The 16671-nt window shown below is 32.2% G+C and overlaps 2 protein-coding genes across 5 annotated transcripts; one reads left to right on the top strand and one right to left on the bottom strand.

Moving 5' to 3' along the window:
- Window positions 1-1168: 1168 nt before the first annotated feature.
- LOC130893180 (uncharacterized) lies at window positions 1169-6601 on the top strand. Of its 3 annotated transcripts, none has more exons than XM_057799065.1 (3): window positions 1169-1398; window positions 1875-3537; window positions 6453-6601. In XM_057799065.1, the coding sequence occupies exon 2, from the start codon at window positions 1996-1998 to the stop codon at window positions 3508-3510; it is 1515 nt and encodes a 504-aa protein (XP_057655048.1). In that variant the 5' UTR covers window positions 1169-1398; window positions 1875-1995; the 3' UTR covers window positions 3511-3537; window positions 6453-6601. The 3 variants fall into 3 exon arrangements, 2 of the variants coding, with proteins under 2 accessions (XP_057655048.1, XP_057655049.1); XR_009059159.1 differs by having other exon boundaries at window positions 1243-1398; window positions 1875-1955; XM_057799066.1 differs by having other exon boundaries at window positions 1243-1398; window positions 1861-3537.
- A 2296-nt stretch (window positions 6602-8897) lies between these two features.
- Window positions 8898-15995, bottom strand: LOC130893179 (ubiquitin thioesterase trabid). Of its 2 annotated transcripts, none has more exons than XM_057799063.1 (11): window positions 15757-15995; window positions 15178-15450; window positions 14686-14989; window positions 13337-13493; window positions 13044-13284; window positions 12785-12984; window positions 12449-12719; window positions 12149-12393; window positions 11678-11913; window positions 11466-11614; window positions 8898-9827 (listed from the first exon to the last, which is right to left on the bottom strand). In XM_057799063.1, the coding sequence occupies exons 2-11, from the start codon at window positions 15294-15296 to the stop codon at window positions 9749-9751; spliced, it is 2001 nt and encodes a 666-aa protein (XP_057655046.1). In that variant the 5' UTR covers window positions 15297-15450; window positions 15757-15995; the 3' UTR covers window positions 8898-9748. The 2 variants fall into 2 exon arrangements, with proteins under 2 accessions (XP_057655046.1, XP_057655047.1); XM_057799064.1 differs by having other exon boundaries at window positions 15178-15459; window positions 15757-15989.
- Window positions 15996-16671: the final 676 nt, after the last annotated feature.

The raw sequence follows: 16671 nt of genomic DNA on the forward strand, positions 1-16671 counted from the left end.
TACTAATAGACGACTATTGTATTTTATTTTTTAAAAAAACAAGCAGCGCCATCTGTTTGATAATACCCAAAATATTTATTCTACTGCACAGAAAGAAATTAATAGAATTAATAATGTAGTTCGGACTTTTTTAAATAGACGGCGCACTCAGTAATATTCTGATAATCTTCCATTATTGCATTTTATTTTTTAGTACACGAATCGTCATCTAATCGGTAATATCCAATCTTTAATCTAATGCACAGTAAGAACTTAATAGAATTTTAATGTAGTTCGGCGTTTCTAAAATAGAGTCTAAAAATATTAGTCTAATAATCCTCCATTGTTATATTTTATTTTGACTACATGCATCGTCATCTGTTCGATAATTTCGATAATACCCAAACTTTAATGTTTATTCTACTGCACAGAAAGAAATAAATAGAATTTGTGGTGTAGTTCGGCCTTTCTAAAACAGGGGGCACACTCAGTAATAGTCTGATAATCTTTCATTATCATATTTTATTTTTTAGTACACGAAGCTTCATATAATCGGTAATACCCAATCTTTGATCTACTGCACAGTAAGAACTTGATAGAATTTTAATGCAGCGCCATCTGCTTGATAATCCCCAAACTTTACTCTTTAATGTACACTACAGAAGAATTTAATAAAATTTATGATGAAGTTCGGGATTTCTGATATCGAGGGTATTCTCGGTATCCTTCATTACTTACAGTAAGAAATTAGAAGAAGTTATTATATACTTAAGGCAAGGCATAGAGGGCGCAGAGAGTATTATTCTAATCTTAGACATAGAAAGGCTTCATTCCTTATCTTAATAGGCATTTTCATAACGTTGAAAATTTGGAAAAATGGTCATCACTTTTTCCACCCCTTGTGTGAAATTTCATCGAAATCACAGGTAAAATATTTTTCCACTTTCATAACACAAGGAACCTTTAAAAATTTAGACATACTGTGAAGGTGTTCAAAAAACCAGATGGTATCATGTATTTTCTCATCTAGATTACAAAACTCATATCAGCTTTTGAGTCCAAGCAATGATTACCCAGAAAATCTAATTTTTTTTGTTAGATTTCTCCAAAAAGTGATAATGACGTACCTGTCACATCTGCAACCCGTTATACGCCTATTACTTATCCTATGTTTTCGCGATTTCATCGTGTTCTACCGAGCGATGCCGGAAACTATAAATAGTAGTCTTCTTTTTTATTACTGCCACAGAATTAATACTAATATTAATTATTAATTCTGTGACTTTGTGCAAAATGGTGGTAGAAATATGTGATTAAATTTATGTAGTGCGTGATTCAATATATAATTTCAATAAATTCTACATCAAAAGAGACATACACCCGATGTGTGAAATTAGTTCTTAAATCTGTGGTTAACAGGTATATAACTATATTTTATCTTTTCAAATTAATTCGAATTAGTATAATTCATTTTACTCAGTACTTTGCTATTTAATTTAAAATAATCAAATAAATATTGTCCACAATAAGATATTATTTCACCTATTAGGATTGTTTATCTAATATTTAAGCAGTTGTGATCTTTACGTTATTTTATTTATGAATAGTGAGTAGATATATGGTATGAACTAGTTTATGTTTGAAAAATATAGATTATTTGTATTAATACATTTTCTAAATATAAGTTCAGTATTTTTTTGTTTTTCTGTGTTTTTCCAATGTTGTGTCAGTTTTCTTTCTTTATATATTTTCCTTGGTTTGTTTATATTTGCATATGAAACTTTCAATTTTCTACTCACTTTTCAATCAAATTTCATGGCTTGAAGCATGAATGATATTGGAATATTGATTTTGTATCATTATTTTCGAACTTTTAACAAGTTTTTAACTTTCAGATCAAATCTAGCTTAACAAACTCAACGCTAATCTTCATCTATATTTTGAGGAGGATCATCATCTCCCTTGAAACTTTAACAGTAGGTGACAGTATATTCCTCATAATTTGTGGTAACAAAAATGAGTTCTATTGATAAATATTCTAGAAATATACGTTCTAGTATAGAACGTAAAAGATCTGAAGTAATATTAAGATTATCCGAATTGGATGAAGCTGTTAGATCGAAGTCGCCGCCACGTTATCTTGACAAGACTACAACTGATATAAGACAGAATATGAAACTATCTGGTGCTCAGAGGAGAAAATTAGGCATCGAGAGAGCTATGGCGATTGGAGCCCCAATTCGACCAAGAAAGAGGAGAAAACCAAGATTATCTCCTAGACGCACGTCTAGAAGCTCCCGATCGCCTAATAACAGGAAACTTTATTCTACAGATAAATACGATCCAGCTTTCCCGACCAAGAACGAATCTATAAGAAACAAAGAATCACTTCGATATGATGCAGCTCCTTCTCACGTTAATAGAAGTCGTAGTCCTTTCCACAGATCACTACCGGACAATAGGATTAGAAGTAGTCCTGGTCGTAGTGGAAGAAACTTCAGTCCTGATCGGCGTGGAAGAAATCACATAAGTCGTAGTCCTGGTAGAACTCGACTGAATAGTCATAGTGCCGATCGACGAGATGGAAATCGTCTTTATGGAAATTATCATGTAACTCGAAATGATAAACTTGATTCTAGTATTAGGGAGAAGAATTCACGTGGTTATAATCTTTCTACGCATGTTGTTGATGTTAGTTCGAATCGACATACATATAAAGACAATCGATATCATTTTGACGTTCCTACAAATGATTTTGTGGTAGGAAATGTTGATTCACGTTGGCATGATAGTTCAAGTACTTTAAATTCATATAGAAATGATTACGGTCCTGGAGATATGAGAATGTATGATCAAATCGATAGATACCCGAATACTATTACATCGAATAACACAGAAACATTAAGAAGTCGTAACAACGAAGAGGAATTACCTATACGCCGACATAGTGACCGCGAAAAAAATACTAATACTGATATAATTCGTTTATCAATAGTACCGGTGGATTATCCCAAAGGAATTTTAACAAAATCTCAAGCGGATGAAATCGAATTGGCTTTGATATCGCACATCAAACCTGGAAAAGCCGGAACCGGTCCTCAATTCAGCTACATGAGTTTTTTACAAAAAACTTTAATCGCCGGATGTAAAAACTTCGAGACTAAACGTTGGTTGGAAGATGTTGTACCAAAATTAAAGATACGAAACGTCGGGACACTTAAAATTCTTAGTACCAGAGAATTGGAAAGAACTGATAAGTTGCCTAAGGTGACAATGTTCGTACCGAATCCTATAGCTAAAAAACCGACTAGTACGCTGCTATCTTTAATCAAGACGCAGAATGTTGGATTAGAGACGGAGAATTGGCGAATTTTGGGCTTGAATGATAAACCTGGTGGAATGAGTCTGACGCTTTTAATAGACAACAATTCTCTCGCTACTCTTGAGAAACTTAATTTGAAAGCTTGTCTTGGACTTACACAAGCGAAATTTACCATAATCCGAGGAAGAAAGGAGAGCGGGAATCAATAAATTTAATCCAATAAATATATATATGAGGTGAGTTGACAAATTTATTCAATGAATATTCTGGAAACTATTTTTTTTTCTGTACAATCCACAGTTTGGTGTAATACCATGTGTAGTTGTCTCCAGTTACAACATCCGGACCTCATCATGGTGTATATTTATTTTTTTTTCTTCCTTAGACTCCCAAAAAATATATATTAAATTGGGAGGTACAGTTTTTTATCAAGAATCGTTACTTATTGACTTGGAACAAAAATTATTTGTATTTTTGAACAGAAATCACATTTAGACCACTTTCTAGTAAGTAGCCACAGATGGAACTATGGAAAGGAACATTAAGTATCATAGTCAACACGAAAGTAGGTCTTGAGAGAAGAAACAACAGAAGAACAATGGGAAAAGAACATTTAGTAGCATAGTCAGCACAGAAGACAGTTAAAAAGTAAGATGACTGACAAAAACAACAGATGGAACTGTGGAAAGGAACATTAAGTAGCGTAATCAACACGAAAGTAGGTCTTGAGAGAAGAAACAACAGAAGAACAATGAGAAAAGAACATTTAGTAGCATAGTCAGCACAGAAGACAGTTAAAAAGTAAGATGACTGACAAAAACAACAGATGGAACTGTAGAAAGGAACATTAAGGAGCATAGTCAGCACAGAAGACAGTTAAAAAGTAAGATGACTGACAAAAACAACAGATGGAACTGTGGAAAGGAACATTAAGTAGCATAGTCAACATGAAAGTAGAGAGAAGAAACGAAGAAACAACAGAAGAACAATGGGAAAAGAACATTTAGTAGCATAGTCAGCACAGAAGACAGTTAAAAAGTAAGAAGACTGATAAAAACAACAGATGGAACTATGGAAAGGAACATTAAGTAGTGTAGTCAACACGAAAGTAGGTCTTGAGAGAAGAAGCAACAGAAGAACAATGGGAAAAGAACATTTAGTAGCATAGTCAGCACAGAAGACAGTTAAAAAGGAAGATGATTGAAAAAAACAATAGATGGAACTATAGGAAGAAATAGCGTTGTCAACACAGAAGATAACTGACAGAAAGAATAGAAGGAACTAGGGAAAAGGAACATTAATTAGGCAACTAGAAGGTTGGAAACGAAGAAGACTGACAGAAACAACGTGTGGAACTAATTATGAAAAGAAACATTAAGTAGCATAGTCAACATAGAAGATAGTTAAAAGAGAAGATAACTGACGTAAACTATAAGTGGAACTATGGGAAGAAACATTAAATAGCGTGGTCAACATGAAAGTATGTCTAGAGAAAAGAAACAACAGAAGAATGAAGGGAAAAGAACATGAAGTAGCATAGTCAATACAGAAGACAGTTAAAAAAGATGACAAAAACAACAGATGGAACTATGGGAAGGAACATTAAGTAGTGTAGTCAACAAAGAAGAAGATGAACGAAGGAAACAAAAGATGGAACTATAGGAAGGAATAGCGTAGTCAACACAGAAGATAGTTAAAAGAATATTACTAACAGAGAGAATAGAAGGAACTAGGGAAAAGAAACATTAAGTAGTCAACTTGTCAGTGCAGAAGGTTGAAAAAGAAGACTGACAGAAACAAGAGATGGAACTAATTATGAAAAGAAATATTAAGTAACATGCTCAACATAGAAGAGAAGATTACTGACGTTAACAATGGATGGAACGATGGAAATAACTATTAAATATCGTAGTCAACACAGAAAAAGGACGAAATCGAAGATAATCGAGAGAAATGAAAAATGAGGCTACAGGAAGAAACATTGAGTAACGTAATCAACATAGAACATAGTTAAATAGAAGTAAACAATAGATGAATCTATAGAAAGATATATTAAGTAGCTTAGTCAACACAGGAAATAGTGAAAAGAGAAGATAATTGACAGAAACAGCAGAAGAAACTAGGGGAAAGGAAAATTAAGTCAGCTAGTCAATATAGAAGAAGGTTAAAAAGAGAAAAATAAGACTAGAAGAAACAACAGATTGGACAATGAAAAGAAACCTTAAGTAGCGTAGTCAACAGAGAAGATAATTAAAAGAAAAGATAACTGACGAAAACAATAGATGGAACTAGGGGGAGAAACATTAAATAGCATAGACAACGCAGGAAAAGGTCGAAAGGGAAGAATATGATCGAAATAAACAACAGATAAAACTATATAAAAAACATTAAGTAGAGTAGTCAACACAGGAGAAGTTCTAGAGAGAAGATGAACAGAAGGAACTAGGGGGCATCAAAAACATATGAAGATGTAGACAAAATTGTTCGTCGAGAATTGAAAGAAACATTTACTAAGAAAAATTATTAATTAATTTTCATCTTGACAATACATTCATCTGTACACATTCATTTTATTCATCAGATTTAACACCATTCGACTTCTGGCTTTTCCATTTGAAGGTTAATGTAGAGTATTGATATAGAAACCTTTAGAAAAGGCTTGCGGTTGTGGATTCTATGTTGGGAAGAGTACTAGTCCCTCTTTGTTTCCATTATAAAGTCGTAGTTTTCTTGAAAAAAAAACAATTCCTAGCTCAATGCTATGTATAAAGCTGTTGGATGTCCTGAAGAGAACAGAAAACATCGAAACTGGTCGATCTTGCAATTAAAAACTATTACGAATATTGATACCGATTAATAAAGTCGATAGATGTCACTTTCTTCGAAGAATATATAATTCATTATTCACTGGAGTCAAACTTAACAAAGGAGGAAAAAAAGTAGTGAAAAATGGAGTGGTTTAGCAAAACTACATTTCAAACTTGCTATTAATTAATATATTTTTTAATTAAGTATATTTTGAGTCTTATTTTTCGTTATTTTTGTTTTTTAAGTTCAAAAAAACAATATTTGGGATAAGTTATTAATCAGGGGGCTATTTTTTAGTTTATGTTTTGTTTTTTATTAATATGTGAGTTATTTTACTTTTCAGTTGTGTGAAATTCGTAATCCAAGAAGCTACAGAAAATTATATCAAGAAACATAGAGACAATTTCATTAAATGTTTGTAAGTGTTAAGTGTGGAAATATATATACCTACAGCTGTGGTAATTGAAAATGAGAATAAAATGTTTCGAGGCATTATTTTCATTAATTTATATTTGAAGCACCTACAAATTCCAATTTAAATCCAGTATCACGTGTAAATATCCCTACTTGACAGATGATGCAGAAGGAGCTTGATGGATAACCATAATTAGGGAAGTTTTTTCCACGTTCTTCCACTAAATTCAACGAGAACCTTCTGGAACTCTATAATATAGAAACAAGTCACATTGAAAGAGTTTAAAATACGTGTATCAGATAAGCATTCACTACCAAAAAAATTTTTTTTGATAAGTTTTGTTATTTATTCTCACACTCAACATTTTTTCGGTTGAAGGTTATAGCTATACTGATTTGTTTATAGTGTTGTTTGATCTGATTATCGTAGTGTGCAATCCCAATTCTTTGGGTGGAGGATTTATTGTAAAATTTGAAGAAGAAAAAAGTATCTCAAAGTAGTTAGGTATTTATTATCTATTATATATTTTTTTGTTTTAATAACAATGTTAACAATGCAATATATATTTTAAATTTCTATTTAGAAGCTTATATTCAAATATTTGTGTAAAAACGGTTTATACATAATTTGACTTTGATACATAATAAATTATTTACTCTCCATGGTATGTTGCAGGAAAAAACATTCCATATAAACGATAAATAAAAAGATTCACTATTTAAAAATATGTTTCGATCGGTACATCAAAAGAGCTAATACAAATTTCCACTTCCTATGGTAATTTTAATTATGATCATTAAAAAATAAAACAACAAATAGCCCATTGTTATGAAGACTAAGAAAAAACTTTAGAGGTAGATGACGAAATACTGTGGGTACAAGAAACTGCTGAAGAATATGGATAAGTGTATTAGAAGATAATAAAGCTTAGAGACCTTATTAAAGAAAACGAAGAAACATTCTAAAAAACTTTTAAGAAATATGACAAATTATAGTGGGTACTGAATACACTTATGTGACATTAAAAAGGTTGCAAAAATGGGAAGAAGTATAAATAGAGCCCCAAAAATAGCACTAGTGTGAAAAACTTACAATGGGCTAAAAAAATATAGTGGAAACAAATATTAACAGGGTATATTGTAAAAAATTTGAATCCATGTCAATGCTCTTACATTACCATCGACCTAGTTAAATTCCTTTGACATTCTAGACGAATAAGGTATTTTATTTTCAGAAAAATAGAAATATCAATAAAAGCTGAAATGTTACGACAAACCAAATGGTAAAAGATGGAAACTGGAAATACCATTAAATACGAAGAAACAAATAATCCAAAGGAAATGAAGAAAAAACGTTTGAGGAAGATGCGAAATACCAGAAACACTTGAAGAAGTTGGAACAAAATGAAACAAAGTGAAAAACGAGTCCCAAAACCACCATTGGTGAACTTGAGACATCAAAAATTTGGTAGAAATTAATTTTAACAGGATGTATTTGTACAAAATTTGTAACCAATACAATGCTCGTAGGTTATCATTGACATGGTCAGATTACTTAATTAACGTTTACAATATAGTTTGATTTTATTGGAACCGCTTGTAAATTATAAAAAGTGGTCGTTTAAAAACATGAAAATTTGAATAATATTATTAGAGAACCCCCCAGATAGATCTAAAAACATTTTTTGGGGTAATTACGAAAGAGGTGGTGGAATAACTGGAAATAGGCACTTTTACATCGTTAAGTTTTGATCTACGTCGCATTAAGTTAGTAGAAAAAATTATCACTAGCCCTTTAATGTAAAGAGTTCGACGAGAATGTTAAAAATTATTTAATTGCCACTTAGCTACCTAATTTTCCATGAATTTTTTTGTACGCATTTTCACAATACCGTCAAATTGATAATCACCTTGTAATTTACCCTAAAAATTGATGTACATAATTCTGGATCATTTTTTTAGAAGAAACTGAACCAATACAAATATTTAAAAAAAATGATTTAAGACTTTTGAAAATAGTATGTGGCATTATTTTTGTATAAAAATGACCCAATATTATGAAATTCACTATATTCCTTTGTGGATTTCCATTTTTTGTTGAATTTCTTTTACAGACTTCGCTATTTTCTTCCAAGACTTATAATATCTCTTTCTCCACCTTATTCACTGTCCTCCCAAAGATTTCTATTACGTTCTCAATTGCTTCTTTAGTTTTTGTCTTACCCCATAGTTCTTACTATCTTCCTCCAAATATTCCCATTGTGGGTTGATTTCCTTTTTTTATATTTATGCCTTTCTGAACCATTTTAACTATTTCCTTTATATTCTTTATTTATTTTCAAGTCTTTTTCTTCCTTTTTTTCCGTGTTCACTATTTTTATCCAAACTTTCTGCTTTTTGCAGACTTTTCTCTCTCTATCATCTTCCAAAGATTCTCTTTGTTTTATATTTTTCCCCAATCTTCTTCTTGCCCAACCAAATAATTTACAATAGAAATTAATGTACATTGAATAAAAATGACCCAGTATTATGGAATTCGGATAGAAAAAAAGAAAAATACCTAAAAAAGTTTGTAAAGCAACCAAAGACAAAAAAATTGTAAACAGACAAGAAAACTAAGAATAACAAAAACAAAATCCAATCCCATTGTTTATGGTGCAAGTTAAGTTCGTTTTGAAAATTTCACCGGGTACCAAAAAATCATCTCTTCTGAAAAGTTGAAAAAAAAATCAAAAGAAACTAAAAAAATGGCAAAATCAACTGTTTTTCAAATTGATACCATATAAGATTACAAAAATCAAAATAATTGAAATAATTTAAAGAAAATGACGAATTTTTGTATTTTTTTTATTAATCTACACACTTCTGGTGCTACCTAACGACTCCCCGAACAATTTCTACATTTCTGTGCAACCTAAAAGCACCCCCAACAATTCGACCGGCATATAATTCCGACTTGGCACTCGGTGATTTTCGTGTTTTTCCTACGAAATTAATAACCAAATCTATGGAAACATTTCAAAAACCGGGTCGAATACTCAAGTGGTAGACGAATGGGTTCCTAAATGAGAATAATCGTAATAAATTATTTTCCACCCCGGGTTATTTATTAAATAATTCATCTATACTAGATGTCTATTTTTTTCGAGAAAATTCTATAACTTTAGGTACTAATTTATCACTACTTGTTGTTTCGTGTTACTGGAGCACGAATTTCAATCGACGCTATTCATCATCAGTGTCCCCTTCACTGGAATAATCCTGAATGGGAATCGGTCTTGCAAAAGGAGCCGAAGTCATTTGTCTGAAACACAAAAACTATTTGAACCGATATGAATTGTTTACATAAGAGGTATCGTCGGATAAAAACTGTCAAAAGAAATTCGAAGAGTGTTTACAAGTGGAAAGGTCAATTAAGACTTAAAAATATGTAAAAAGTAGATAGCTTGTTGGTGGAACAATGTGCAAAGATGAAGGGCATAGATTGTTCATATATTGGCGAATTTTGGGCTGTCAAAAATATTTCTGTTTGTCGTTAATCACTAGATTTGCCACCATACAACTTCTGGTTTACACGAAAAAGTAAAAAATGCTAAAATGTAAAGGTTTATCACCATTTCTGATACTAAGTAGGTTACTAAGCAATATATGAAGGCTATTTTTAACAAACTTTGAGTTTCTTTCTTATTTTTACATATCCTCCTCCTCCAAAGAATCCCATTTTTTTATGTATTTATTCTCCAATCTTTTCTCACTTTATTTTTTCACTATTTTCCTTCTGAACTTTATTCCATAAAGGTTTCTGACTTTCTCCTTCAGTTCTTCTACACATACCTATACCCTCCTCCAAAGATTCCCATTGTCAGCTGACTTTCTATCCACTCTCTTCCTTACTGTTTCTGTACCTTTTTCAATATTTTTGCTCTATCTTCCTTTGTTCAATGTTGAACTGTTTCTATCTCCACCCCATTCCGAGGGTTCCTATTTGTGCTGTATTTTTCTCAAACCTTTATCTACATCTACTTCATTATTTTCCTACATAGTGTTTGCTCCGTGTTGCCTTTCTTTAGTGTTATTTTGTTTCTTCATTTTCATTAAAGGTTTCCATACTGTTATGTCTCTCTTCATCAGTGTTTCTACACATTTTCTGCTTTACTCTACCCTTTTTCATTTTTATTCTGTCTTTTTCTCCACTTTTATCAATATCCTCCTCCATTTTTTGCTGTATGTCTCTCTCTTTCTACACTGTTTCTACTATTTTCCTATGAAACTTTTCAATCTATGCTACTTTTCAATCACAATCTATCTCTTTCCCTATTTTCCTCCAAAAGATATCATTCTGTGTAGACTTTGTTTTCCAATCTTTTTCCCTCTTCCTCTATCCTTTTCGCTATTTTCCTTCAAATGTTTCCGCCTTATATCGTATTTCTAATGTCTTATTCTGTCTATTTTTATCTAAATGTTTCTGCTTTATATAATGGCTTCAAATATGTGCTACCTTTCTTTTCCAGTCTGTTTCACTACTTTTCTCCAAAGGTTACTGCTCTATGCTGCTTTTCTTCTAAAGGTTTCTATTTCATTTCTTTAGCCTTATTCTCCATCCTCCTCCAAAGATTTCTATTCTGTAGGAACTTTCATCTCCAAACTTTTTTCCCTCTTTCTCCTTTCGGTATCCGGTTTTCACCATCTGACCCTTAGCAATTGCCCTATATTGCAATATCTAAAATTTCTTCTTTTCCCGTTGTCTTCTTTTCTATGTCTATATGATTATGTAGTTGAAGAATGTTCTGAAATGTTCTAAAACTGTTCTGAAGAATATTCTAGAGCTGTAAAAACAATTAACGACATTGGTGGAAGTTGCAAGATGGAATTTGATAAGGTTATCAAAATTTTAAGTAAAAGATTCGATTTTGTTTAATAATAAGGTCTAGAAATTACTTACGATAATCTCCTGTAATGATTCAACCATTCCTCGACCATTTGAGCAACTAGTAAGGGTCTTTTATGCAGCAACTGTTGGGCTACCAGAATACCATTCTCGGTTTCACAGACGTCTAACCACTGTCTAAGTATCGCTTCTTCTCTACCCAACTGTGTACACAGGAAAAAAAATCGATTTTAATTCAAAGTCGGCATGCATGTTGATCTACTCACCTCTGATTCTGTCAAAAAGTGTATTGGCAAAAGTTTTCTATCTCTATCCATTAGGGGTAAAAAGGTACTTTGCATGTGATCCGGGTTTATATTACTATGTTGTAAAGGCTGTCCGGAATCTAATCTACTGTATGGTTCTATGGGAACCAGAGCCGAGAAGTGACCTCTAGTGTAACCCAGTGCTATAGGAGTACGGATACAGAAACTTTGTTCCCACAATAAAGGTAAATAAACACCTGAAAATCAAAATATTTCGTAAATAAAACTAAATCTGGTACTAAAAACAGACTCTTTCAGAATAATCGATATTTGTGACTCTAGTGGCATCATTAACCAATTTAGTTGTATTTGGATCTCATCAGAATATAGTAACGATTTTCAATAGAAATCAAATTTTCAAGATCACAATTATTTTATGAGTGATTTTTATATTTTATTTTAGAATGAAATAATGAGATTCTATACAAATACCTTCAAATCGAGCATAACCTATGGCTTCTCCCCTAAAACTCTTCACATACTTCACTCCGTATACAATAATAGGACGTCTCAGAACGTGAGCCAGTGCGAAAACGTGAAGTTGTTCAAGACTCGTTCCGGGTTGATTAGCAAGTGATAATAAACTCGTCCAATCTTCCTCCCATTGTCCTTCTTCTAAAGAATACTGAAGAAACGAAGCATGACTCGATTCATATTCCTTCCATCTAGGATAAAACCTTCAAAACGTAAAAAAATAAACAAATTTCATTATTTTTTGAAAAAAAAACATACATATGTCCTCCTTGGCCTAAACTTTCAGCTAATGCTCTTCTAAGCATGTTATCTCTATCAAATACCCCCCAAGTAGCCTGCATTACGGAATCTAGGAGACAATCACCAGCAGATCGATTCCATAAAGCGTAAAGTCTGGAACCCAAACGCACAGTTATATCCAAGGACCAATTAATCACAGCCGGATCAGTTTCGAGTTGTTCTTGGGCATCTTTATCTAATAGCTCGGTAAATAATTGTTCTTGAATGGTTGTAGGAAGTTCATCGACTTCTAAATAAAAAAATTCACTATATTCAATGAAAAAACCTGTAAAATATTTTTTTCATATAATTTACCTGCAGGTAACGTAAACGTTGGAAACTCTGTAACGAAATTACAAGGAAAATTTCCTTTCCTCGAACGTATAGTCGAAGCAAAATGTCGTCTAATATCGGCAGCTATATCAGGAGCAACATAACTCGGTACTCGTTTTACACCAGAACCGGAGCCTTCTATTTGAGATAAAAGTACAGCTAATAAATCTTCTCTTTGAAATCTAAATAATAGGAATCAAATTTTTACTTATACAGTTGAAATTTAAGAACAAGGTCTTACCTTATAGCTAGATGTACTAATGTATGTCCGACATCGAAAGCTGAATTTCTGTTTAAAATAGCGACTTCTGATGATGTTAGCGTCCTTGCAGGATCGCCTCCTGAAGAAAGGTAAGCTTCCACTGGATTTGGATCACCGTCTATCACTCCAATACAAGCGTTCAACCAACGCCAATCGGCGTGTCGACGTAGATGCCTCAATTTTCTTTCATTATCTAGATTATTTGGACTTTGACTTGAATCTAAAATAAAAATTATTCAACAAAAAAATTTATAGAATTATTACATTTTTACCCAAAATATAATCCTTAAATCTATCATCTTGGTTACGTTCTACATCCGGAACTTGATCCGGTGAGGGGATTATTAGACTAGACGCTTGGGACCTTTGATTAATACTTCCACACATAGCACACTTCAAAGACTTCGGCCAATTTTCATAAGTACATAACTGAAACGTTAATATACAACAAATTGAGTACATTTCATGTTTAACAACTTCACATTTAATACGTTCACTCACAATAATTTTGTATATAATACACAAAAATTGATAGCTTTAAATTTTATTATAGATGTTGATTTGCTGTGAACAATTTTTTGAAAATACACACTACACAGCTGCTGTAGCAGCCATATACTAATTAAATTCGGTTTTCTCAAAATATATAGCAGTTAAATCATTGGGAAGTTTTTCATGAGCCCTATCGAAGCTCCTAAAAACCTTTAATACACTCTACTCACTTCTGTGGGACCTAAATGAAGACATCTAGCCCTAACACACTACCTCAACCAACCTATACTAAACCTAGTATGAAATCATGCCCAACAGCTGGATTAGAAGTAATCCTAAATCTCCCACCTCTCCACGTAGTACTGGAAAGTGTGGCGGAAAAAACACAGGCAGACAAGCACTTCATGGGACCTGAACCCTTCTGTGGTATCAGCTTCAGAACAATAGAAAACTCATTGAAAAAGAAGGTAGATAGGAGCAAACCAATTATTGGGACTGAGACAGGAAAAGACTCTTCTGGGATACTATAACCATAGAAGATCTGCTGAATGTATCAATTTATCAGCCTAATGAAAAACAATTTATGAATACTAACAGGAGTCCTATCGCCTCAATAGACACCTGAAGGCGCTAGACTTAATAGATTTTGTTACACAGCGGACAAATCCTCTATCCACAATCTCACAAAGTGTGAAGCACTAGGAACTCCGTTGCACTGCACCTGGAAGCATATTGAATAGAAGACAAAGATCTTTGGTAGTTACAGCTATCCCACATTCTGGACTTTCTAAAAGGAATGGGATTAAAAGATCAGCTGTAAGTACTGGGTTCTCCAGTATCACAGCAAGAAAGGGGGACACCCATAGATCCTTTGGGTTGGTCGCGGTGTATATGACACCCCAATATCTACATACATACATACAACCTATAATTGTATATAGTAGACTCCAAGTTTGTAATAATAATTTTTATAATCGCAATTTTAAAAAAATCATTAAATCAATACTAATAATGAAGTTTTCAATAAAAATTTACATTATTAAGGATATAAAATGAAATTATCTAAAGAAAAGTGTCAATATTAACAAGAAAAGCTTCATTAAGGAGTAGGTCAAATAAAATGTCTTACGTTACAAATCCATTTATTCTGTGATGATCTTCGTGAATTTTCTATATTAGTTATGCTAGCAGGGGGGCTGTTATTCCTAGATCTAGATAAACTTTGGGCTAAATCAGAGTTTTGTGAGATTCTTAGGGGTTGCATGTGTTCGTGTAAAGATTGAGATGATACAGAAGTACCACCACAAGTAATACATATACCAGATAAATTGTATGTACATTTTGTACATTTCGATTTATTTTCTAATGGTCCAGTTGCAGATTCAATTGTTGAATGGAATTTCTCGCTTATGTTTATTTTGTCATCGTGTAACCTAAAACAGACTCAAATTGCCTACCAAACCAATGAAAACTATAAATATTTGTCTCAATGTATCATTTCTTTTATTTTAGATAACTTCTGATTAAAATCAAGACGATTTAGCAACAAAAATCCACTTTTTTATTATCTACCTTTTGGAATAATCAAATTAATAAAAATTTAGAGTAATTATAGACTGACCTGTAAATATCTTCATTGACAAATGGCCTGGGACCTCTGCACATAGTGCATTTAACAGATGATGGGTAATTTTCGTATGTACAATATTCACATGCCCATTTCTTTTCTACATCACTCATTATGAGATCTTTCAATAGCCTGATTATTGCAAATTAATTCAAGCTTCGCTCTACTTCTGTCATGAATTTACCATAATTATTTAATTACAATGATTTATTTCATGCTAAGAGCAGCAATTCAAATCAGATTAGCGTGACATGATGATTTTTATACCTAAAAACACTATATATGCATCAAACATTTCATAATACATCAGTTCACTAATAATGCATATTTATTTAAAATATTAAACTGATAAAAATATATGAAAAATAGCTCGAAATAGTCACCAAGCAGTTTTCTAATCAAATAAAATGTTATAGAAAATTGGCATGTGTACATGGTATGATGCCAATGTCATATATAAATATACCCAAAAAGATTTCGATAAATAAGTATGTTTATATATTCAAAAAAAAAAATAATGTCGAATCAACTAAAAAAACAACTAGTTCTAAATAATATATCTACTTCTCTTACCTTCGAAAATAGGGTCATAAATTGTAAGGAAGGCACAATGATACAATTTACGTGACAATTTGAAAACAAATAATTTAGATACCATTTGTACAAGCACTACACTAGATTAACAAATACAACGAACTTAATGTCATAAATACTTATATTGACAAACTACTTATGACTTGTGTGTTGCTTTGTTACTGTTTTCTTTTTAATGAAAATGTACAACAAAATGTCATCAATATGACACTGATGTCGGTAAAAAAGAAATCGTTTCTTCTATTTTAACAAGTAATGATGCCAATAGAGTAAGTCATACACGATACGGTTTACCGGATTGTTTACCTATACAGCATTTTCAAGATGAATAATACAAAAATAGTGAAAAGGAAGCAAAAAAAGGTTATCAAAAAGGAAAACACATACTTTTAACTTCTATATAGTTCGATGAAATCTTGAAGTATATTTTTGAGAAATCTGATGGGTCCCTATTCGAATGGGTCATTGGTTTTCGTGGCAATACGAGCGACGAGACCTTACACAAACAATCGAAGTTAACGCACAGGTACATCGTCCTGTTTACTTGAATAGATAGACCTCTCCGGTAAACCGTAACGTGTATGACCACTATAACGTAGCTAAAAATTTCTAGGCAACAATTTTAGAAAACATTTCATAAAAGAGATTGTACTTTTCTTATTCCGTACTCAACAGTTGTATAATCATACATACAAATAATAAAATAATTTGGTCGTCCTGAATGTCCTTTGAGAATAGAGATTGAAACTAATAGAAGGATTTAACCTTAATGTAAATTTTTATAATAAGTTAATATTTACAGTTTTAATTACCTAGTGTGTTTAAAAAAAGATGGAAATTGAATCTCAAAACTTGCAAAAACTCAAGAACTTAGAAGTAATTCTTGAAGAACTA

The sequence above is a fragment of the Diorhabda carinulata genome, chromosome 4 (genome assembly GCF_026250575.1).
Source record: "Diorhabda carinulata isolate Delta chromosome 4, icDioCari1.1, whole genome shotgun sequence".
NCBI lineage: Eukaryota > Metazoa > Arthropoda > Insecta > Coleoptera > Chrysomelidae > Diorhabda > Diorhabda carinulata.